Source organism: Malaclemys terrapin, chromosome 8 (assembly GCF_027887155.1).
Source record: "Malaclemys terrapin pileata isolate rMalTer1 chromosome 8, rMalTer1.hap1, whole genome shotgun sequence".
NCBI classification, from domain to species: Eukaryota; Metazoa; Chordata; order Testudines; family Emydidae; genus Malaclemys; species Malaclemys terrapin.
This window is the reverse complement of record NC_071512.1, coordinates 65,605,326-65,629,654: the sequence shown is the minus strand read 5'-3', so window position 1 is coordinate 65,629,654 and position 24,329 is coordinate 65,605,326. Positions and strand designations below refer to the sequence as shown.

Sequence of the window (24,329 nt, the reverse complement as noted above, 5' to 3'; positions counted from 1 at the left end):
AGCAGCGGCGTCTGGAATCCCAGGTCCTTTAAATCAACACGGGAGCCCTGGGTGGCGTGGGCCAGGCGACCTGAAAGGGCTGGTTGGGGGATGCTGACCCCCAGCCCCGCCCCGCCACTTCTGCCCGAGGCCCCACCTAACTTACTTTCACACTTGGGCAGAGGAGGGGTGCGGGGTGCAGGAGGGGTGCGGGGTGTACAAGGGGGCTCAGGGCTGGGAGTTGGGGGCAGGGTGCAGGAGGGGTTCGGGCTCTGGGGTGGCAGCGGTGAGCACTGGGGCCAGGGCAGGCTCCCTGCATGCCTGCCCTGTCCCTGGCACCGTGCCGCTCCAGGAAGCGCTGCAGCCCCTGGGGGGGGCATTTTCTGTTGCACTAAATGAAGAAATTCTTATTCAGTTGTTGCTCACAGAAGCCAATGGGATTATGCCAGAGTAAGGACTGAGTAAAATCTGAGGTAGGGCTTCAGAATCTGGGCGTCTAAGAAGAAAAAGTTAGAGAAGGACTTTGAGCCAAAGGATCTGTGCGTGGGAGGGATGGGAGTAGCGCCAGGGCACACTTGAATCTGCACTGAATTTTGCATGGAGCCACTTTGCTCTGGGGAGCCCTCCTTAAGGGGAAGGGGCTGAGGGAAGCCTTAGCTTCATTGCTGCATGGAAGGTTCTGTGTCTCAGCATATCTCCCAGGATCTGCAGGTTCTGGGGGGTGCAAAACACATGCCCCAATGAACATTCTGGGGGAAAACTCCATGAACAGAATATCTCAGTTTTAATCTTCCCTCCCTCAACCTCTGCCTGTGGGTGATTCATCAGGACGGGACAACTCTACCTGCTGGTGTTCCTCATAAGGCAAGGATTGCTATTTAACAACTAAACTGTTTAAACATTAGGTAACGCAATGTTCGCCTGAAATAAGATGCAGCCTGCCTGCCTGTCCAGTTCTGCCTTTTGAACCAACTTCCAAAAATAGAGGGTGACCTTCATTCTCTGCAGCCGCACCCCACACTCTTCTACAACAAGGACAACTGCTCCATATATTCCCCCATTGTGTAATATGTTTGGTTTATCTTAGCAGTAAGATTCTTGGGTGGAAGTTGGTTGGTCCTATCTTAGGTGGAAAAGTGGCTAACTCCACTCAAAACCCCAGGATAAGTTACCCAAGAGGCCTCCATGATGACAATTTTTCTCTCTCTAGCCTTCAAAACATGGTTTACCACATACAGTGCTGCTTCTTGCCAGAATTCAAAGTGTCTGTTTGGCCAGTGAACTTCTGATCAATGTTTGATAAACACTTGTGCTTGCACAATGCTATCCTCCACAGCCAAAATGTATGTCTCAGGACTTGGCTTCACTAGAGTTTTTTACTGCCAATTTACTCCAGGACTTAATGCGAGTGTAAAGGGTGGTTTGGACACTTCCCAAATGTTTGTCTTTAACCAGAGGTAATGATGCCTAGACTGATGCCTACGTCAAATCATGTTAGTATTCTGGGACAAATGTTTGAGGAGAGTTCAGACTAGCTTTTACAGACTTTTACTAACTTTAGTTAATTGGTAATCAATTAATTCAAGGTAAAACTCTATTATAGATATACCATCACTGTTCTGTCTCCTGAACCTGCCAGCCCAGCTATACCTCATTCTGCTACCTTTTGAAGAGGGGAAAGCGCCGGGGCCCATACAAGTGTATCCTGAAAATCCTGCCACCTTCAGAGAGAGAGGGACCCAGCAAATTGTTAATCAAAAACTGATATATGTGCAAGAGATGGGGGTCTGTCATAAAGCAAGAGAGACAGGAAATATATTTTGGGATCCAGGAGATCCTAGGGAAGGTATTAGAGAAGAAGCGAGGGTGTTTGCAACATTGAGGGTAACCACCAAAAAGTTCCGACCAGCTTGTGTTTTTGGCTGTTTAGTAAAACAGAACATCTGTGGCTTCTGAACATTGGTTATAGGGCAGCTCCTATCTAAGCCTGAATCTCTTTATGGGCAATTTTTCAAAGTTCTCTAAAATCAACAGGCATGGGGAGTTTGCCTTGAAAATTGCTACATTTCAGGTGTAGGACTAGAGCATATGGTGCAAATTTGGGGTAAATTCATTCAAGGATTTCCAAGATACATTACCTCCCTCAGAAAAAGACTCTGCTTTCTAAAATGGCAGGTTCTTATATTGCTTTTATGTGCACTGGTTCAGAACAAATGATGGGGAGGGACCACACAAAACTCATATCCCTGAACTCCCCCAGTACTCAGCTTGTTTACTGCACCTGTCTCTGAAAATGCATTAATCAAAACATTAGCTATTTAGTTCAGTGCTCTGGAGTAAGTGGTTTTTGGCCTGACAGTACAGTGCTCAGACTGGCACATAGATGTCTCTTTGCTGAACAGTGCATGGTTGGGCTAGTCCTGAGTGAGTGCCCACACCAAAAAATCCTCCTGTTGCCTTGTGGAAGAGGCATTGGTCGGAGTGACCTATGTGTTTGTCTCCTCTTGTACTATACCTGTTTATGTTGCTGTGCATCTCTGCTGCTCTTCTTCTCGTTTGCAGGTAAAGTAAGTGGGAGTTTGTACAAGGCCAAATCTGGCACTGCTGGGATGAGTATCAAGGTTTCTTACCTTGCAGACTGAAATCTTTTAGAGATTCACATTGCTTTTTTGAAATGCATGTGGCAGATGAAATAGTCTGACATGATCGAAGTGGAGCTGGGGGAAGAACTGATTTGTTTGGTTGGCTGGGAGTTCAGAAAAATTGGAAAAAAACATTTCAGTAAGGGCAAATGGAATCCAAGAATTTTGAAAAGCTTCAGCAAATTGGAAACATTAACAAAAAGGGCATTTCAAGTCAAATGAAATGGTTTTTAGTTTGGAGCAACTTCAGCAACCAAAGTCTTTCACTATGCCACATTTATTTGAAATGCTTGTGCCAAATGGAATAGTCAGGCATGTTGGAATATCAGTTTATTGATTGTATGTAGTGAGTGGTTCTGAAGAAAGAAGAAAGATGGTTTATAAAAACTGGTAGTTACATCAATTATTTTTCTAAATGGGAATTTTTGAAAATTCCACCAAACACTTCGTGTACATGTGGTTCTCAATCTTCCCAAAGCCAGGAAATCCCTCATTTAACATTTGAATAAGTCATGAACTCCCTTTCCAGCCTTTCAAAATGCCAGGTCTCTTCAGACCCACAGAAACTCTGCATGAACCCTTTGGTGAACAGATTGTAGTATTTAAACCCTGGTGGTAAAGAATTAATTGCTCATTTTGCATAATGAAGCTTTCTGAAGACCAAAAATGTATTTTAAGCAACCTGTATTTATCTGATATTGATACATGAGGGATGTGTCTGAACACTGAGTAGTTGATACTTCTGCTGAGACAAACACAAGGCATCTTCCACATCATACTGTGAGGGGAGAAATTCCATGTAATCAAAAAGGGGAATGAAAAAAAACAAGTTGGACAGTATTCCCAGTGGAGTTTACATATGTTATCTCTGGTATCTTGATGTTGAAAGAGAGGTGATAGAGAGAGGTATTGAGTGGGAGTAAAAAGCATGATCAGTCTTCAAAAGCAGTTGCTGAGGACAGAATGTAGAGAAGCACAGAGCTCAACATCAGCCATTGAAAGTACTGGATTTAATTGGTCAGCCCTCAGAATGACTTTGCTGAGCTGTATCATCATTCAGATACTCTGGGCTTTCTCTGCTAAGGGACAAGGTAAGATGCAAAAGGAACCAAATATTCAACAACACTTTAGCTTAACTCTTCCCTGGTGTGGGGTGATATTAAATACGCTCAATGCTGCACATAGTCAAGTGCTGTTACAGTGAACTGTCAAATATACAACTTCAGCTCACATCATTTGATAGTGAAGACATCTCCAACCCCGCTTTACAAGGACAAAACAATCGAATATTCAGTAAATAGGACAAAGCCATTAACAACAGAATGAATGAAAATCTTTGAAGGCAGAAGCTGTGTTATTGAGTCTCATTTTTGGGTAGTTCTAGAGAATATTTCCACATGTCAGAGCTACTGCCTGTTAAAACAGAGCTGAGTGCATCCCCCAAAATATAGCAGCTTTCAGAGTGCAAAAGCTGAGTACGTCTGTATGTGTTACTTCTGTTATCAGAACAGCTGATGAGATTCACTCATGTATTCATATATCTATTATTTATGCCATACTATGTGAATTGTAATTATATTCGTTGTGTTCTGGTTTATTTAGAAATTGTGTTTTGTGCCACTCCCAGATTCAGTGTTATATGGATGGAAGAAAACACTTTGGCATGTGGGCCTGATTTATAGATACCATGGAGACAGGAACCTTACATATGCTTATAGAGTGAGTGGGCATTTTGATTTCTGACACCAGACCTGCTTTGTCCATTCCTGCGATGTCATATAGTAAAATATGTCTTGGAGTGATGACTTTCCAGGTTTCTGAGTAGATAAGGGCTATTTATGTTTAGTGGTAGGAAAGGAGGATCCATCTGAAACCTAATTATTAAAGGGGACCTGCTCTGGGGATAAATCAGGGTTGTGCAGTGAAGGAGTCTTGTTTGTAAGACTCTTGTTTTATTTGAATACTAAGGATTATGTTCAGCATTTCTGACCTCAGAGTTAATCCTGCCAGGGTCTACTCACAATTAAACCAGCTTATCTGTTTAGAGGAAGGGGTAGACCTTCCACCTGGAATTAGCAGGGAGGGTTCTGCCCCCAGAACCCATATATTGTGGGTGGTCTCCTGATCTTGATCACAAAGCCAGTAGATCAGGTCCCAACTACATTGGAAATCACATCTGCATTTATGACATGGCAAGACTGTTGCACTCTTCTGGGACAATGCCATCACCAGCCTAGGAGTGTGTGTGAGCGGGATATAAGGCACTTTTGGTGAAAGGGTTCCAGCTGTGGGATGAACTTCCAGAAGAGATTAGACAAATCATATCTGTCCAACTTTTGGTCTCACTGCAAGACTCTCCTTTTTTTATAAAGCTTTTCCATCCCAATCAGAGTGACACTTATAACAACAACTACCTGCTCCCCACTTAAAAAATAAAATAAAATTACCCTAAGCAGATCCTCCCAGCAGCAAAGATAGGAGAAGAGCTATAGACTTCATCAAGTCCACAGGGATCTCACTTTGACAATCTTATGCAGAAAGTGCTTCTATAATGCAATTCTTGGAGTTAGGGAAAAAAAAAGATGGCTATAAATAATGTTAATTGAAGGGGATTTACAGCCTAATGTCCTGTTTCCAGTTAAACTTGTTTGTCTGTTTCTGTTTATAATTGCATGTGATCCTCCAGCAATGAATAATGGAAACTACCGCCTTCAAAAGAGTGTTCAGAAAAGAGGATATAATCAGAGTAGACTGTAATTGTAGATTTCACTTTGATTCGGACAACAGGGAAAAGACAGCAGAATGCACAAAAAATGGCTGGTTACCTATTTCAAGATGTGCCACAAGAAGCCTGCTATAGCATTCTATCAGACAGGAGAAGTGTGTGCCTTATACTATCTGTTCGGATGCTTGTAGCATGTTCCTCCTGGTGTTGTGAAATGTGTTGAAGTGATGGCTCTGCCTTCCAATTGCTGTTATGCAATAATTTGTAAAGCTGTCACTTCCTGACTGGTAGGAAAAGCTTATGAGGGTGAGAAATGAAATAACTCAGACCATCAGATTGTATATGTCCTGGACCCGGGCTAGTCGCTAAATGTCCCAATTTGGCTGGATTATAGATGGCTCAAGTAGTGATGGCTGTTAATAGGATACCCAACACTTCCCATTATAAGACCTAGTTTTCAGTTACTTATAACTTTGTCAAACTTAAATCATTGTGGCTGAAATTGGCTATGCTGAGTGTCTTCCTCAGTTTGAATTTTGTTTGGAAAGTTTCCGTTAAAATTAAATATTTCAGCCATTTATAACAATGAAATGAGGAAGAAATATTTTGTTTTGCGTGTGTTGACATATTCTTACAAGTGTTTTGTTAAGGAGCTCTAGCACCCATGTTCTCTGGAGTAGGAAATCGAAATCTTGCTGGGCTTTCCACCTGGTGTCAGGGATGTGACTTTTTCTGTACTCCCCAAATCTGGCCAAGTTATAAGCACAGGAAAATCTCAGTTTGCACAGTGGGGACTTGTTAGAGTTTGACAGAGAAATTCTCTCAGGATTCTGTCTGCACCGCGCATGCTCCAGGGCTGCAGGTATTGTGCAGGACTTTCCTGCTAATTGCTCCTCCCGACTTTTAAGGGCCACTTTGGTGCCAGGAGCCAAAACTGAGAGCAGGGAGACTCTCTCTCCTGCACTCTCATTGTTCACACTACTGGTTCCCAGTCAGCCTGGAGGAGGGGGAGGAAGTAGCTTGACTGAACTTCAGTGGGGTGAGGAGCACAGGGAGCAGAGACAGGCTATGGGGTGGGGATAAGGAGAAACAGGTGCAGGATGAGCATTATTACTGTTATTTATTGCGCCCAAAAGTACAATCGGCTCTTCACAGAAGATGAGGAAATACCTGGTACCTGTTCCAAGGAGTTTACAATCTAACTACTAGATATGACACAACCGGTGGGGGTGACAAACAGCAGGGACGGACTGAGTGAGGAAGGGCGAATATCACAGCAATATGATCACAGAGTTGCTCACGTCAGAAATGTACATTGTCATGACAAGTTGCCTGCTAGAACTGGTATTTTTGTGTTTATATTAGGCAGACCAAGATAGTAACGTCTAGAGTTTTAGACAGAAACACAACAGAACATAAATGCTGCTTACTGTTATAGGTGCATCTTGGAGAAGGTGGCCAGTTATTCTTTGTGCATATAACTTTGGTGTGCAGATTTTCAGGACTATATTCACGAGCACACACACATGAAATTTCATCAACTTCTTGGTAGGCTTTCCCATAGTTACATATAAATTTACCATCTTCCATATGCCTGACAGAACACTTTCCTAAAGCCAAAGAGATTAAGATCATCTAGCAACTAGGCATCTTTTCTAGCAATTGGGCATTTTTTTCTTTAAAGTATCCTCTGACTGCTCTTGAAGCAATTTCATTCCCAACTCATCAGCTGCTACCCAAGGGTGAAAACCTGGCCCCAAAAGTCAATAGGAGTTTTGCCATTGACTTCCGTGGCACCAGGATTTCATCTCAAGCCCCTAAGGCTTCATGCTAAGTCATTATTCACCCACTTATCACGACTGACTCAGAGTCTGAAGATTTGCTACAGAGAAACACAAGTTGCTCCCTCCTGCCAAGATCCTAACCAAGAGCTAGGCATGCTGACTCCACAGCCCACCATGCCCCTTAGAGCCTGGGAGCAAAGCATGAGGCTGAAGACCAAAATTCTGACCCCCTGAATATTTTTTAACCCTTTCTCACCCACCTGCATGAGTCATGAGTGTCAGGAAGGTGTGATTGCAATTATATTGTGATTGAAGTGTGAGCTTCTTGTGGCTTTGCGCCTCCTATCAAAACACCCCCACTCTGTGTAAAAAGGATCCTCTACTTCAGACCCCCTCCTTAGAATTCACCTCTTCCATTGTCACTTTCTACATCATTTTAACGACCAATGTCTCTGAGCCTACTGTCCTGGTACCAGAACTGCTATCCTGTGCATTGTGATGGTCTGTGATTGACGGTAAGCTCTTTGGAGAAGGGACCTGGTCCTTGTTTGAGCTCTGTAAAGTACTGTGCATACTCACAACACTATTTCATTCGCACAGAATCCAATTATAATCCAATTTGACCCACTCCTCTCTTCTAAATTTCCATGAGCAGTAGTTATTCCTGACAGCAACTTTATAATTAATCTAAGGGGGACTTTCAGATAGTTTTTCAAATGTAGAATAAAAACTTTTCAAACATCCAGGCCTCAAAAAAAGAGTCTTTTTCTAAAAGCAAAAGTAAGAAAAACCACATGATATTTCTGCCATTTCTAGCTGTAAGACAGAATAGTTCATATGCTCAAAAATCTATACAATGCCAGTTATTGTACAGCCCTATGCCTAATATAAGCAATTAGAATTTCAGTTTTGAAACTAAAAAGTTATGAATGTCTGTGTAACCATTAGCCAAGCCACCCTAAATGATTAAGCGCTCACTGGTTAAACTGTTAATCACTGATGGCACAAAGCTGTAAGTGCAAATCTCTTAGCATTTATCATTTTAACTACTACAGCATTGAACTGCATTCCAAACTGCTAAGAGTGTGGGGAGACAGCAAGGTGGGGCGTTGAATTAGGGGAGTCTGGAGCAGACCAGGAAGAGGGAGAGAGGATGTGTGCTCAGTGCAGCTCCCAGCTCCAGTGTGGAGATACATTTTGGTGGCTGGTGGACCTGGTAAAGTCTCATGGATGAAAGCAGGACCAGTCTTCCTGCAGACTTTCGGCACCCTCAAAAGAGGTGATTTGTGCCCTCAGTGATTAACAGTGGAAGAGCTAGTGTAGATTTGGCATGACCATATCCCAGGAGAAGGGTTGACTTGGGACTGGACTCAGACCTAGAATTAGGACATATACTGAGGTGGCTGGGGTCTGCAGCTGAGGTGCAAGGCTGCAGACGGGGAGCAAGAACTGGTTTAGGTCTGGGATCAGGCTGTGATGAATGGTTGCGGAAACAGGGCTGGAGACTCACTGAAGGGCCAGGGAACAGGGCTGGCCAGACTGTAATATGTTTATAGGTGCTCCATGAAACACTCTGAGTAGCAGACCAAGAAAACTTGGGTGTAGGTTACAGGTTTTTCCAACTGGAAATCCAAGCTTTCCACTTCACGTAGTAAGGCTCTAGCTTTGTGAAAAGCTTTGTGCAACTAGCCTGAGAAAGCTGTTCTTTGGCTAAAAAACGTTATGGACAGCGCTTTCTGCCTCCCCAGCCCTGCAATTAGTATCCATCCCAGAAGCAATCTTCCAGGTACCTAGCCTATATACATTGTTTGTGTGTGTGTTTTAAGATGTTGACAGAGAATACGTGACCTTGAAGGGTGAGGGTGTGCGGGAAATGTGGGAGCAAGACTTCCTTTGCTTTAGATTATTACATTTTCAACACCGCACAACTCCTCTGGTGGTTTTTTGTGACCTCCCTTGGAGGTCATAACACTCTGGCTGAGAAACACTGGTCTAGTGGATAGGACACAGGCATGGGAATCAGGAGACCTGGGTTTCACTCCCGACTCTGCCACTGACTTGTTGTGTGAACTTTGGAAGTCATTTCACCTTTCTGTGAGACTTTCTTTTCCACCCTTACAACTGAATATTCTCAAGCACTAAAGAGCCTCTACTCCTGTTCAGAAGATTTCTCAGCCTACCATACCCCTTCCCATAGGTCTCTACCCACACAGGTTATAATTGATCATTCTAAACCTACCAGACCTGAGCTCCTCTCTGCAGCTCTCTCACTCTCAGAGAGATACCAAGTTCAACCTCAACCCCATCCCTTTGCTTCAGGGATGGAAATGCTGGTTGAGGATCCAGCACCGAGGAGGAAGGAAAAGGAGAGAAAAAAACAACCCCTCTCCAAATCTCTCAAACTTGTCTACATAAGATCTGTCCCCAGGCCTGGCTCCTTCTAATGCTGCTGCTGCCAGATATGAGGAGGAGTCTTTTTAAAGAGACGCTCATGCCCCTGGATGACAATTTTGGCAGGGAGGTGTAGGTACCAGAATAGAGCAATGTTGTAACACCCTTGCCTCCCCGCAGCCCACCCCAGTCCTTGTTCCTGCCAATGCTGCTGCTGCTTTATGTAATTATTAGTATATATAAATTAGTAAATATAGTACCCAAAGACATTTAAGAAATTAAGGGAAATATATATTTACTTATTAAGGCATTTTGGTGTTGGATCCCAGCCCTCTTTAGCACAGTTGATTAGATTCCACCTGTCCTCGCTTTTAGATATGTAACCATCACGACATCTGTAGTAAATTGACACACCTAACCATGCTGGAAAGGCTCATTCTTTGTAGTATTCATAATAGTTAGTTAATGCTCCATCTTCTAGGTGTTGGTAGGCACAGGGTCTCACTTAAAAAAAAAGTTTAAAACGTATAATATTACAAGGTACATGCAAGAAAAAATCAATTTGATAAGTTCTGAATACTCACTGGTCAATTCTCCCCTCAGCTTTAGTACTTTATTATTTGAATGTACCTAGCTTTCTTCTGTAGGGTCGAGAAAAGGGACCACAGGAAGAAACCCAAGATACCTAAGGCAACAACAGTCAGTAGAAAGAGTTCTGAAACCTTTCTGCTCTAGTGCTTTACATAAAATGTATGTCCTTATGATTTAAATACAATCAGACACTGGCAGTAAATTCTTTTATTTATGATACTGACACCTTCTCAAACAATAGATTGTGACTCGTCAAAGTAAGAAGAAACAATTAAAGAAAGATCCAGACATAATCCTAGGATCCCTCAGTCTTGTAAATTTCCCCATATGAATCCCAAACTTTGCCCCACACATGAGCACAATGCTCATCTGATGGCCAGAAAGAAAGTACCAATGTGAGAAAGGTAGAGAGTTCTTTAACCATTAAATTACTCATGGAAACACTTTGGTAAAGGAGCCCATCCATCTTCAAGGCATTGTGTAATCCACCCTACAGAAGAAAGGACAGCATGTATCAATTTAGTTGGTAAACAAGGACCAGACCATCAAGTGGGATAAAAGAGGGATCAATATTGGAGCCCACATTATATAATGCAGTGAGACTTCCATATTTATTGTTGTATGCTGCTTTCCACCCCAGCCCTGTTATACATACGAGGCCCACTTAATCTCCTGCTCATCTACTTTTGACTGTAACCCGACATTAACTCCATTGGTTATATTCATAATCCACAATCCATTTTTTTTCTCCTAAATTACAAGGATGTTTGTGGAAGAATTGCAAAGGGGCTTTTGCCCATTTCAAAGAATACTTTTGTGGATCTGAACAAAGATGTTCTTTGGAGCAGGACCATGCAGCATATTAATAAATTCTTCATTGTTTCAGTTTTCTGGCTCTTTCCATGCTCCTCATCATAGTTGCCTGTCTCTAGACCTCCTCTTTATGCTATATATATATTTGCTGTATAGTGAGCAGTTCTAGATGTTGGTTTTAATCTATAAAACTGTACATGGTGTGGCACATTGTGACAGTTCAGATCAGCCAAGGCACAGCTGCAGACAGTCCCTTGAAGTGCACTCTTGGGGACTGGAGGCAGGATATTCTTGCATGTGGAGGCGACACAACTGTGGTGCTCGCTCCCTGTTATGATGAGTCAGTTCTGTGTTGCTGATCTTCAGTGCATGGTGCAAGGTTCATCAGTGCAGCCAAACCGTAGTCTAATGTAAAGCATCTCTCTCCTTGTCTTTTCTCCCTTTACTGTCAGGTTATTGCAGTGACTGAGAGTTGTGTGTGTTTGTGCAGTAATGTTCCCAGGCACCATGTTGATAGATGAATTATAAATTATTAAAATAAATGAATTGTGAAAAGCCACCAGTAAGGTGTTCATTAGTAAGCCAAATGATCTTAGAACATTTCCCTACATCAAACAACAACAATAACGTTTGTGCATCTATTGCAGCTCCAGCATGTGAAGAGCCGCCTGCCATAGATTTTGGGGGGATTGTTAGTGATGACAAATCGGAGTATAGAGAAGGTGACAAAGTGCTGTACAAGTGCAATCCTGGATACAGCCTGATGGGAACTGAATGGATCACATGCAGTGGGAAAACCTGGACACCTGCACCACAGTGTTTGGGTAAGGGGAACTGCTTCTTTGCTCTTTCCCACAGGTTGGTTCTTTAGTAGAGATGGACCCAAATCAAACCCATGAATTCAAACGCTTCTCAACTATGGGGGACAGGGGAAGTGGTGTCAGAATTCAGAGCAGATTCATGTTTCCGATGGACCACACTTGATTCTTGGATCCAACTATCTGGTTTATGGCTCAAGCCATATCTGGTCCCAATTAATGAGATCTTTGCAGATCACCAAATAGTTTCAAATATGAAATTTGAATTAGGTGGGTCTCTTTTATAATAAGATAACAGAACGTCTAAATTTATATTACAATTTATATTACGTCTATTTATTTATATTACAGAAGAGAGAATTTTCTCCATTTTACCAAATTCCACGATTTTTGTTGTTAATAACCCTAAATGCGAGCAATGACACAGGACCTGAATATTGGAGGCATGGTGTAAAAATATCCATAACAAAGAATATGGAGATGAAACACCATTGTATTATCATAAGAAAGAGGAGAGAGCTACAGCATTAGGAGAAATTGGCAAATAATATTTATCAAGATCCCCATTTCAGTGGTCTCATAGGAGTTAATGGGCCCCCTATGGCTTTACCTTGGAGAAGGGTCCAGAGGGCTGCATCTCTCCATTTTTCATGGCCTGCTTCGCCGCTAAAAGTCCTCCCCTGAAAGCAGGGAAAAAGCCACTGAGTGAGCAGGATGTGCTAACTGGATATGCCTAGATAAACCTGGGGATGAGTACTATATACATACTATAGCTATGGTGTGTAAAGAAATGAGATATTCAACATACCTGCAAAGGTTGAACCAAATATTGTAATAGGCATGGAAGCAATTAAAATTCCAAAATTCTATAAGAAAGTCCATTAATTCTATATTAGTTTTTGTTATTAGAGACAGGCTATGGGTTGATTTTCTTTTAATGTAGTTTACTAAACAAATTAGCTGATACCCTACTAAACTAGCAGGGTAACGTTCAGGACACTGAACATATGTGATATTTCTTCTTTGAGTGATTGTTCACGTCCATTACACATTAGGTGAGCGCGCGCCGCGTGCATGGACGTCGGAAACTTTTTCCCTCAGCGGCTCCCATCGGGCCGGCAGGGTCCCCCCTCCCGCCAGAGCGGCGCTCCGCTCTAGAGTATATATATCCCTGCGGGCCCAACCCTCCCTCAATTCCTTCTTACCGTCCGTGGCGGCGTTGGAACAACTCTGTCTCTCGTCTGAGAGTGTCCCTTAGCATAGTACTTAGTGTTATCTTTACAGTTATCAGTTCTTTAGTAGCTAGTGTTAAGCTTAGCAGTTATCAGTTCTTTAGAAATACTCAAACTTCTTTATATTAGGTGTTTGGTCAACCCCGGCACCGGCCCTGGGCGGCGGGGCATGCCGCACGCCCAAGGCTTCAAAGCTTGTGCCACGTGCCACAAGCCTATGCCACTAAGCGATCCACACGACTCGTGTCTCCGTTGCCTGGGGGAAGCACACCAAACAGAGCGCTGCAAGATCTGTAAGGCTTTCAAGCTCAGGACTAAGAAAGAGAGAGACTTTCGCCTTAAGCAGCTGCTCATGGAGACAGCGTTACAGCCCTCCACTTCGACGGCACCGTGAACCTCGGTGCGAAGTGCCCCAGCATCGGTCCGTGATCCGGCGCCGGCGGGGCACCCTAAGCCCACGGCACCGAATCAGCGAGAACACCTCCGGCATCGGTCGTCTTCGCTGGCAAAATCGAAGGGCCAACCCGAGGGCCGAGGACGCTCCCCGCATAAGAGGGTAGCGCCCGCAAAGACCTCGAGTGCGCCTAAGGCCGTTGCGGCCCCGGCACAGATCCCGGTGACAGTGGCTCCGGCGCCGAAAGGCCTGTCGAGCCCCGGGATAGGGGCGTCGAGTGAGGAGGAAGGGCTGGAGGAGCTTTTGGAACAGTCCTCCACCCCGGACACATTTGAGGCAACAAAGGACCTCATTGAATTGTCTGCTGAGGGCCCCCTCCAAACTAAAGACGATCCGCTGAGACTGGCATCCAGAGGCAAGCCGGCAGTGGTGCGCCCATCACGGTCGCCATCTCGGCACCATTCATGGTGCCAGTCTCGGTCGAGCTCCGCCTCCATGGACTCCCGGCTTCCCTCCACACAGAGAGCCGCACAGCCGTCGGGCCCCAATAAGCGCCCGGCACCGACCCAGCAGCCCTACTCGAGTAGGCACCGGGATGTGTTAGTTACACGATCCCCGAGACTGACCACACGTAGTCGTTCCCAGTCCCGTGGTCACCAGTACTGATCCAGGTCCAGGTCGGCAAGACGCTGGTCCCGGTCACGGAGGCACTACTCTCCGACCCCGGACCGGCACCATCCCCCGGCACCGCTGTGGCCTTCCAGATCACTGTCCGTGGTTTCAGAGGCAGACTCAGGCCAGTACAGCAGATATGCCCACAGGGCACAGGCCAGTAGGGAACACAAAGCTGCTTGGCACCCACAGTGGGGCCAGCCAGGACAATGGCCATTCTGGATCCCTTGGGCCTACCACCAGCAAGGCCCCCCATCCAGGACCTCGAGATCTCGGCCCTCGGGACACCGGTCCCGCTCTCCGCAGTGGCACCCGCCCTCTTGCAAGGAGGCCACGGTATCCAGACTGCCGGAGCGAGAAAGGGCGGACTCGGCACCGAGCCTGGCACCGTCTCAGACCCACGTCATAGAACAGGCCCCAGAGAAGCGCCCAGTCAGTGAGGAGTTGCAGGAAGAGGAAGACTCGCAAAAGGCCCTGACCTCTTCCTCCTCACCAGATGAAGCCGGGGAGGGCACAACCGTGTCCGGCCCTCCCCCGATTGACCATCGGGCGCACCAGGAACTGCTCCGCCAAGTAGCCCTCAATCTGGGCTTGCAGGCGGCGGAGATGGTAGAGCAGGAGGACCCCATGGTTGACATCCTAAGCCCGGAGGGCCCCTCCAGGATCGCGCTCCCGCTCATAAAAACGGTCCAGTCCAACTACAAAACAGTATGGCAAATACCGGCCTCCAGTGCACCAACTGCGAAAGGCGTGGTGAGGAAATACTTCGCCTCATCTAAAGGGTTTGACTTCCTCTTCTCTCACCCAACACCCTGTTCGCTGGTCGTCTCTGCGGTCAATGAACGAGAGCGATATGGCCAGCAAGCCTCGGCCCCCAAAGCCAAGGAGGCAAAACGCTTGGACTTATTTGGGAGAAAGGTCTACTCGTCCGGGGGCCTCCAGTTGAGGATCGCTAACCAACAAGCGATTCTGAACAGACACAACTTTAATTCTTGGGCATCAATCTCCAAGTTTAAGGAATCCCTGCCTCAGGGCTCACAACCCGAGTTTACGGCTATAGTGGACGAAGGGAAGGCAGTAGCCAAAACCTCCCTACAGCCCTCTCTTGACTCCGCAGATGCAGCTGCTAGGACAATCGCGTCAGGGGTAGTAATGAGACACTCGGCATGGTTACAGGCTTCCGGCCTTCCCCCAGAGGTGCAAAAAACCTTCCAAGACCTTCCGTTCGAGGGGTCAGGCTTGTTTTCGGACCAGACGGATGCCAGACTACATAGTCTCAAAGACTCTCGAGCGACCCTCAAGTCGTTGGGAATGCATACCCCAGTGACACAGAGGAAACCCTTTAAGCCCCAACCACCGCAGAGGCAGTACCACCCTCATCCTCGACAGGAACTGTACCGCAGACGGGGCAGGGATAACAGGCGTAGACGTAACAACATGCCTAACCAGGGCCAAAATCATGGCCAAGGCAAGCCGCAGCCGGGAAATAAGCCAAGGTTTTGAAGCTGCGATCGAGGACAGCGTACCAAACTCTATTCCGGATCCACCTCTACGTTTCAGGGACCGCCTGTCCCGTTTTTACCGTACTTGGTCACATATAACATCGGACCGCTGGGTCCTGCGCACGGTGGAGGCAGGCTACACTCTTCAGTTCTCCTCGCCCCCTCCCTCCCACCCCTCTTCAGGGACCCCTCTCACGAGCAACTCCTCATGCAGGAGGTGCGGACCCTCCTCACAGTAGGAGAAGTGGAAGAGGTTCCTCCGGACCTAAAGGGGAAAGGATTCTAGTCCAGATATTTCCTGATTCCCAAAGCAAAAGGGGGCCTCCGTCCCATTTTGGACCTACGCGGACTAAACAAATTTTTGGTCAAGACACGTTTCCGTATGGTCTCCCTTGGAGCTATTATCCCATCCCTGGATCCGGGGGATTGGTACGCTGCCCTTGTTATGAAAGATGCGTATTTTCACATCGCCATCCGCCCGGCCCACTGGCCGTTTCTGTGCTTCACCATCAACCAACGCCATTTTCAATTTACGGTCTTGCCCTTCGGCCTGGCAACGGCCCCACGAGTATTCACAAAATGCATGTCCGTGGTGGCAGCTTTTCTTCGGAAAAGAAAGATGCACGTGTACCCGTACTTGGACGACTGGCTCTTCGCGGGCAGGTCGGAGGTTTAGGTCCGCTCCCACGTGACGCTGGCACTACAGGTGTTCCGCAAGCTCGGTCTACTGGTCAATGTGCCCAAGTCCTCACTGATCCCCACACAGAGACTGGACTTCATAGGAACAGTCCTGGACTCGGTGGCGGCACAGGCAAGTCTTCCAGTGTCACGGTTCTTGGCCAGTCAAAGGGTCGTAAGCTCCATCCAACAATTCCCCACGACCATGGCCAGATGCTGTATGCAACTCTTGGGGCACATGGCGGCCTGCACACATGTAGTCAGACATGCCCGCCTAAGACTCAGGCCATTACAGTTGTGGCTGGCCCAAACGTATCGCCCCAACAGAGACCCCTTACACCTGGTAGTGACAATCCCAGCTCGGGTGTTGAACTCCCTCCGCTGGTGGCTCGATCAGCAGCAGGTTTGCGAGGGGGTCCCCTTCGCTACCCCGCAACCCACTCTGACGTTAGTAACAGATGCGTCGGACCTGGGTGCTGCCCCAAGCACCTGCTTGTTTTGCTGGTGCCTGGAGCCGGCCCTGGGAGAGGGGATGGGAGCCGGACCAGATCAGTAGAACAGGTCAGCCACCGATTCGCCGCTCTCCTCCTCTGCCCCCCACCCCCGGCTTGCCTACTCACCCCCCGCCACTGCCCACTCGCTCGCCTCCTCAGCCCCCCACCCTCTCCGGCTCGCCTACTTACTAGCTGCCACTGCCTGCCCACTCTCCTCCTCAGCCCCCCTCCCTCACCTGCTGCTTGCCTTCTCACCCCCCCCGCGGGCTGCACAGTGAGCCCACCTACTCAACCCCTGCGGGCCGCATGTTGTGCAGGCCTGCTCTAGATCTATCATGAGAGTTGGCAACACTCTCTCTGTGTGTGTATATATATATATACATTTATATTAACATTTAGAAATACCTCTTTTTTCCTTGTCAGCAATGTGAATTTTATAGTTGTCGTTAGAAATACATTTTAATCTGTATCTTGATGAAAATAATGGGTCTGATTCTCCACTGTCTTGCATCTTACAAAGCACTTTATACCCTGCAGAGAGAGAGAGAGAGTACAAAGCAGAATGGCCATGTTTTGCAGTCACTAACTACAGAGCAGGTAAATGGCTGCACAAGATGCAGGACACTGAAGAATCAGGCTCTATCATTTTCATTTTTTTCTGGTTTTTCTTTAGCACCATGTAGCCTCACAAAACAGCAACTGGAGATCAAAAATCTGCTTCTGTCCAATGGCTGAAGACATGCACAGTTGATTCAGAGTGACCACACACTGGAATTTATGTGCAGTGAAGGATATACCCTCACAACCCCTTCAGTCAGGAAGTGTGTTAATGGGCACATGGATTTGCCTTCATGCATCTCTGGTAAATCTGTACTGTATTTTGATATTTCAGTTTCTCAGTTTTATTTGATTTCTTGTGTAGAGTCAAGTAAGTGCATGTAGTGTTCTGGACTGTGACACCTGCCCCTTCCATTATAGATAATCACTCATGAGGACTGTATCTCCCTCTATAGGCATCACTTACATGATGATATACTGTATTTTCCACAGGGCTCCTGCCTCATTCAGGGTGAATTCATTGCTGTTCAATGGGCCAGCACAAGGTAGGGCATAAATGGTGCATAGGCCTTGTGCTGCTCCTCTGTGCAGGGATGAATTTCTCCTTCAGTGAGCAGACTAGATGCTGAATGAGAAGCTTTTTTTACTGCATGAGTCGGGGTGCTCCAGACCACTGCAGAATGTGTAGTGAATGAATCAGAGCTCACATTGAACACTGGGCAAAAAAGAGTATTAAACAGCTACCTCAATCATTGTTCAACTTTCACTCTGAATGAGGCAGGGTTGCTCTAGAAAAAATACAGTATGATTATGTAGTTAAAGGCCAGTCATAATATATACACACAGGGGGCAAAGTTAAGGTTGTACAGGCAGCCTTAACTTTGGAATTTCCTGACTTTTTGGATGCTTCACTTTGTAGCCCTAACAGTCTTTTAACTTAGTTTTCTTGTGTATATGTAGAAAATATATACTGGTTTTGATGTCTATGTGCTAAACTGCAGAGCCATGTGATAAGCATGTGCTTTTGACAGCATCCCCTGCCATTTGCCCACTTACCCATCTCCCTGGGATTTCTAATAACTGAAAACACTGTGCAGCTTCATATTTAGTGGCACTTATTTGGGATGGCCTGCATAGTTCCTTCCTCCTGCCTTTGGCATTTGTGAGTAATGCGGCCAATAAGGCAATGGGCTGCACATAGAAAGATGAGGATGAAAAGAAATATTGAATAGTCATCTCATTCAGTGAGCACCATCCAGCCTGTGCACTGAATGAGGCAGGGGTCCTGTGGGAAAAATAGCGTGAGATCATGCGATTAAAAACTCCAACGTAATGCATATGCATATTTTGGATGCTTCACTTTGCAATCTTAATAATCTTTTAATATAGATTTCGATGGTGTTTTGTATGTAATACAAATATGTACAATCGAGCGTGTGAAAGAGAAAGATACGTATCAAATACAAGATATACAATTAAATATATTGCTTGTAAAAATTAGTGTCTGAATTAAGTGAATAAAACCCAAGAAATTCAGAGCCCCATCCTCAGCTGGTATAAACTGACATAGCCCCATTGTGTTCAGGTGAAGTAACACTAATCTACACCAGCTGAGGATGAGGCCCGTAGTATTTTGGTCATTGTGCCTAGCTCAGCCACATGAGGTTTTTACAAGTGGTTTCCCTAACGTTGGAAAAGGAGTTATTTTCCATGTGCAGTACTAAAGCCAAAAAATTACATCATAACCATGTTTGCTTAAGATGATTATAATTGTCATTTTTTCCCTTTAGAAACAGGAAAAAAATGTAGCCGTCCACCTACTATTGAGAATGGAGACATAACTACATTCTTGGAAAAAGGATACACATCTGGCTCCTTTGTAGAATTCAAATGCCAAAAATTTTATGCAATGGAAGGACAGAACAGATCTTTTTGTGACGATGGAAATTGGACAAAAGCACCACTTTGTTTAGGTAAAAAAGAACTGCTTTCTTAGGCTCTGAGGTTTATGTAGAGATTCACTGAATCAGACTCATCGCTTGTATAAACACATTACTTCAATGTGCTTACCTGGGGGCTACCAAGACAACCTCACCTTTTTCTTGTTTTAGAGCCATGTGCTATCTCAGTGGAAGAAATGGAAAACCGGATGGTAGAGTTGAATGGGACTGCGAATGAGAACATATTGCAATGGGTGTACCTAAAACGTGGTGATTTTCTTGAGCTTCACTGCAAACCAGGATACGCACTTGCAACTAATTTATCTCAATCTACTTTTATGGTGCAGTGCAATGGAAATCCAATTGTCTATCCGGAATGCAAAGGTAGGTGGAGATGGGCTCTAGCGGGTATCTCAAATATCCTGCTTTCAGTAGAAGGCACTCTGCAATGATAGGAATAAGTGAATGTGAAAGAGCTGCTTCTTTGCTCTGATTACTACAGTGCAGAGGCGAAAGGCTTCCAGACTGGATTTGTGTTAAGATAATTACATTTCAGGCGTTAATAGACTCCGTGAGGCAAATTCTCCCTGCTCCACTCTGCCCCCTCGAGTTAATCTAATAACCAAGTAGGCATTTATTTGTCATACAAAAATTTTAAAAATGTAAATGAGTTACTGTCTGTAACTAGGCATATCTAAGGCTATTTCAGATGTTTCTGAATCTATTCAGAGAGTATTTAATGGCAGTACTCAGAGGCCTTCTCAGAAACACAGTGTTTGGAGCAGCTTATCCCTCTTTTGATAACAGAACTTGGCTCCATAATGAGAAAACTGAGTTTGTGCTTGGAGCTTGGTTTGTCGCTATTGGGTATGAAAGTGCTGGGAGTGGGAGCAGTGTACAGATGGTATGCAGTGGTGGATTAGCAATTGGGGGCCCCTGGAAAAATGGGTGCCCCTGTGCCCCTTCCTGCAATGCCCACCCAGCACTCCTGCCAGGGGGTGGGGGAAGTCCCCGTTCCCCACCCCTGCTCCCTGGCAGGAGCACTGAGTGGGCAGAGCTGGGCAAGCCCCTGCACCCTGACCTTGCTCCCCAGTAGGAGCACCTACTTGGATGGGGGTAACTGCAGGTGGAAGGGGTGGGGCCCACTTGCTCTGGCCCAGGACCCCACAAAAGGGTAATCTGCCTCTGATGGTATGGTCAACTGCTGGGTTTAACAGTTTGTAACTACAGGATAACACAATGTCCTTTAAATTTCTATGCTACCAGCCCAGAGACAGCATATTTACCAGAGCTGGATGAAAAATGAAGAAGCAGTTTTGTGAAAAGTGTTGCAATCTGATGGTTTTACCATTTTGCAGGGTTTGAAATAGAGCAATTTTTATTTTAATTCTTTTTTCCACAAAATATATACATTTTATTTTCAATATTTTGAATGTTGTTTTTTCCCATCAATCCTCCCCCCCCCCTTTTTTTTTTTGCATCTTACTGCAAATAAATGAATAATGGTCAGAATTTCATCTCACATTTTCCTTTCTCCACGCTGGAAATTTTGAAAACTTCTCCAACTTTGATTTTTCTACTTGTAACTATACAAAGATGAAAAAAAGAAAAAGTGGAGGAAAAAGCCCTCAACACCATTCAAAATTTTTATGAAAAACTGGAAAAATTCAAACCAAAAAACCAAAACCAAACAACCAAAACTTTTTTGTGAAAGTATTTGGTTTAGAAAAAAGACCATTTCTCATTTAAAAGCAACAGTTTTGAATGAAACATTTTGAACAGCTCTGGCGTGTGTATTGCTCAATAAAAAACCAGTACGTCCACATTCTATTTGGCAACTTCTTAAACAGCATTACAGTAAAAGTAGGGGAGCACAGTAGGTTCCCTCTATGCAATTTCCATATGTTTTATTCAGAGATAAATCACAATAATTGCTGATGGATTGTACAGCCTACTGGCCTATTTTCATGTGTAAAATATATTTGTCTCATTCTCGTTAGAAATTGTATGTGATCCTCCAGGAGTGGTTAATGGTAGATTCAGACCTCAAAGGAACGTTTATAGGAATGGTGATGTCCTCATAATTACGTGTAATCATGGATTTCAAGATACAGCTGAATGCACAAAGAACGGCTGGTTGCCTTCTCCAAGGTGTAGCAGTAAGTTGCATTTATGTCTTATCTTGCTTAACAAATGTCAAAATCCAACTCAGTATACTAAACATATCAGATCGAGAATGCACTTGCTAACCTAGTATTTTTTAAAATGTCATTGTGGGTCCTTGGTCAGGTGTTTGGCCCTTTCCTTTGATAGTACATAGAATTGACAGGTACATTTGTATTATTTTGTCATGTACATTTGTAGTTTAGTGTTTAGTAGTAGTTTTAAGCAGGTAAGAGATTTAGGGGAATCTGTTTACCATTGTTTCCTGTACCCCAACCCAGCACCCATGCCTGCATTATGCCAAAGATGCCCAGGTTCAAGATCTGTGCCTCCTGCCCATGTTCCTTCTCTGTCAGCGATGAGTACCAATGCTGCCTCTACTGCTTGGGAGAAGTCCATGTCATCCAGGTGCAGTATCTGCCTGTTCTTCCCAACCCGAGAAGACTGGGCTCTCTGCATCAAGAAGCACCTCTTGGAGGTCGCCATGAGGCTGCCATTGGGTCCAGGCTGTGGGATGCCCTCCCTACATCAGCCTGAGAAACCCAGGAGGGCGTCTCCGACCACAGAGATCAAGTTCGATTCTGCTGATACCAGTACTGTGGACCCCGTGCCAGGGCCTAGTCAGGAGGAAAAGAAGCAGGAGCATAAGCATAGCAGCAAGTCTTCCTTCAGGCCTACGAAGGATGTTGCGCTTTCCATGAATTCCAGCCATGGAGAAGCAGTGCATTCCAAGGCTCACAAACAGAATAAGAAATCACATAGACTGGCAAATCTGCTGGTACCGAGCACCGAGACGTGCACACCTTCCATATCAGGCCCCTCTTGAGTCAAGGGAACCGCCAGTTCTTCTTGAAGTAGTGTCCCTATCAGGGGCAGCTCTAGCTTTTTTGACACCCCTAGCATGGCAGGCAGGCTGCCTTCGGCGGCACGCCTGCAGGAGGCCCCCAGTCCCGCGGATTCAGTGGCATGCCTGCAGGAGGTCCCCGGTCCCGCGGCTTCGGCGTCCCCACCGCCGAATTGCCGCTGAAGGCGTGGGACCTCCCGCAGGCATGCCACCAAAGGCACGCGCTTGGTGCGCTGGTGTCTGGAGCCGCCGCTGGTCCCTGTGGGTGCTTCACTGTAGGTGTGTCTACGTCCCTTCACTGCTGATTGGAGAACTTTGGTAGCAGTGTCCGTTCAGCCCATGCATGAGCTGCTCCTCGGCTGCCACGAGGCTAGTCGGTATGCGTGGGCAAACACTCCTCAGTTCCTTCTCAACTGCACCTGGCTAGAGATGGAGCTATCGCTGTCTGTTCATGGATTGTTAACTCTTTTAGAATTTCTAATTTTTAGCTTCCCTGTAAGCCTTTTTTTTATTTATTTCATTTATATTTAATTTTGTTGCTCCCCCCCCCAAAAAAAAAGAAAAAAAGAAAAGGACCTTGTCTTCCTGGGTGTGTGGGGGACTCCCCTGGAAAAGGGTATGCCCATCTCCCTGGGCTTCAAGAAATGCCTCAGTTGCAAGGAAACTATCCCAGTGACTGATGGACACTCACAATGCGTTCGCTGCCTGGGAGAGAAACAAATTCCACAAAAATGTGGCTTGTGTCAGCAACAGAAGCTCAGATCCAGGAATGACAGAGAATTGAGGCTCAAACTCCTACTCACAGAGTTATCCCTCCAATCTCTGGAGTTCCGACAGGAGCCCTCACCACAACCCTCTATTTTGAAGGGAGGTGAGCCCAGAGAGATGTCCATCAGCCATTCTCGTAAAGCCTCTAAGAAAAGGTCCGTGAGTCTCCATAGTGAGCCCTGATCAATGAAAATGATCTCTGGTTCAATCAGTATCATCGGTACCGACAGCACCAAAGCCATCTAAATCTGGTACCCAAGGTATGCGTGGTACTGAACTGACAGAGGAAGTCAGGTTGCCTGAAGTCCCAATGGGCACAGGCAAGGAAGCACCGGTATCATGGGGGTGCGAAAAACATAGAAGATCTTCCCCGGGGAAGGATCCATCAGTATGGATGTCAACATCTGTACTACTTGTGGTATGCCAGGCACCAACAGACCTCGCTATCAGGTCCACTTCTCCAACCCCTTTGGTAGAAGCCTCTTGGCACTGACAACCACTGCCAGTACCGACACTCTTTGCACTGCCATATTTCCAGTGTGTGATGGATCTTTCAGTGTCTGATGCACTGGACTTGCATCTGCTCAGTACTGGGGTCCCAGTACCGAGATCACCCAGAGCCCTTGACTCTCCGACGACTTCCTGCCGCACACCATCCTTTTTGTTGTCAGAGTCAGAAAGTGAGCAAGTGGACATGGTTTCCCGCCACTCTTCTCACCTACCATATAGGGCCCAGTTTCAATAGGAACAGCAGGGATATCGTCCCTCTGATCCATAGCCTCCCTGGTTTGGTCAGCCGTGGTACCAACCATCGGGCCCCTTCCTATTGCAATGGCCATACTGGGAACCTTGGCAGCTACCTCTAGTGTGATCTACCAGCAACCAAGGAAACACCCTCCTTCAGCTGCTGCCTCGAGGGCTTCTGAACCCCCTGAACTGGTAAAGAAGGAACTGGAGGCCGAAGTTGAGGAGGAAGTTACTGCTCCACAAGTGTTCTCAAAGGTCCTCGCTGTGGTAGCGGCTTACCTCTGCAGACAGGGAATTTTGATATTCCTATACTTGGATGACTGCTTACTGAAAGCATTGACATGACCAGGAGCACTAGAAGCTACCTAAAACAAAGTAGCTCTCTTCACATGCAAAGGCCTACAAATAAATGTTCAAAAATCAACACTAACACCAGTGTAAAAACTAGAATTCATTGGAGCCTACCTCAATTCTCCAGAGGCTATGGCCTCTCTACCACGATAACGATTCAAGACCCTAACCAGCCTGATTTCCACAATGCTAAACAGTCCTCAGACAATGGCCAGGATTTTCCTGCAACTATTGGGCCACGTG

General features: G+C 45.8%; 1 protein-coding gene across 3 annotated transcripts in view; it reads left to right on the top strand.

The window, feature by feature from the left end:
• The first annotated feature begins 3,587 nt into the window (after positions 1 to 3,587).
• Positions 3,588 to 24,329, top strand: part of CFHR2 (complement factor H related 2) — a 40,850-nt gene continuing 20,108 nt past the window's right edge. For 2 of the 3 annotated variants that reach the window (XM_054037509.1, XM_054037508.1), the window contains exons 1-5: positions 3,588 to 3,712; positions 11,573 to 11,749; positions 19,064 to 19,246; positions 19,385 to 19,597; positions 21,214 to 21,372. In XM_054037509.1, coding sequence (XP_053893484.1) covers positions 3,652 to 3,712; positions 11,573 to 11,749; positions 19,064 to 19,246; positions 19,385 to 19,597; positions 21,214 to 21,372 — 793 coding nt within the window. In that variant the 5' untranslated portion in view covers positions 3,588 to 3,651. Of the gene's footprint in view, positions 3,713 to 11,572; positions 11,750 to 17,388; positions 17,578 to 19,063; positions 19,247 to 19,384; positions 19,598 to 21,213; positions 21,373 to 24,329 lie in introns of those variants that run through there. The other variant, XM_054037510.1, reaches the window with a different exon arrangement.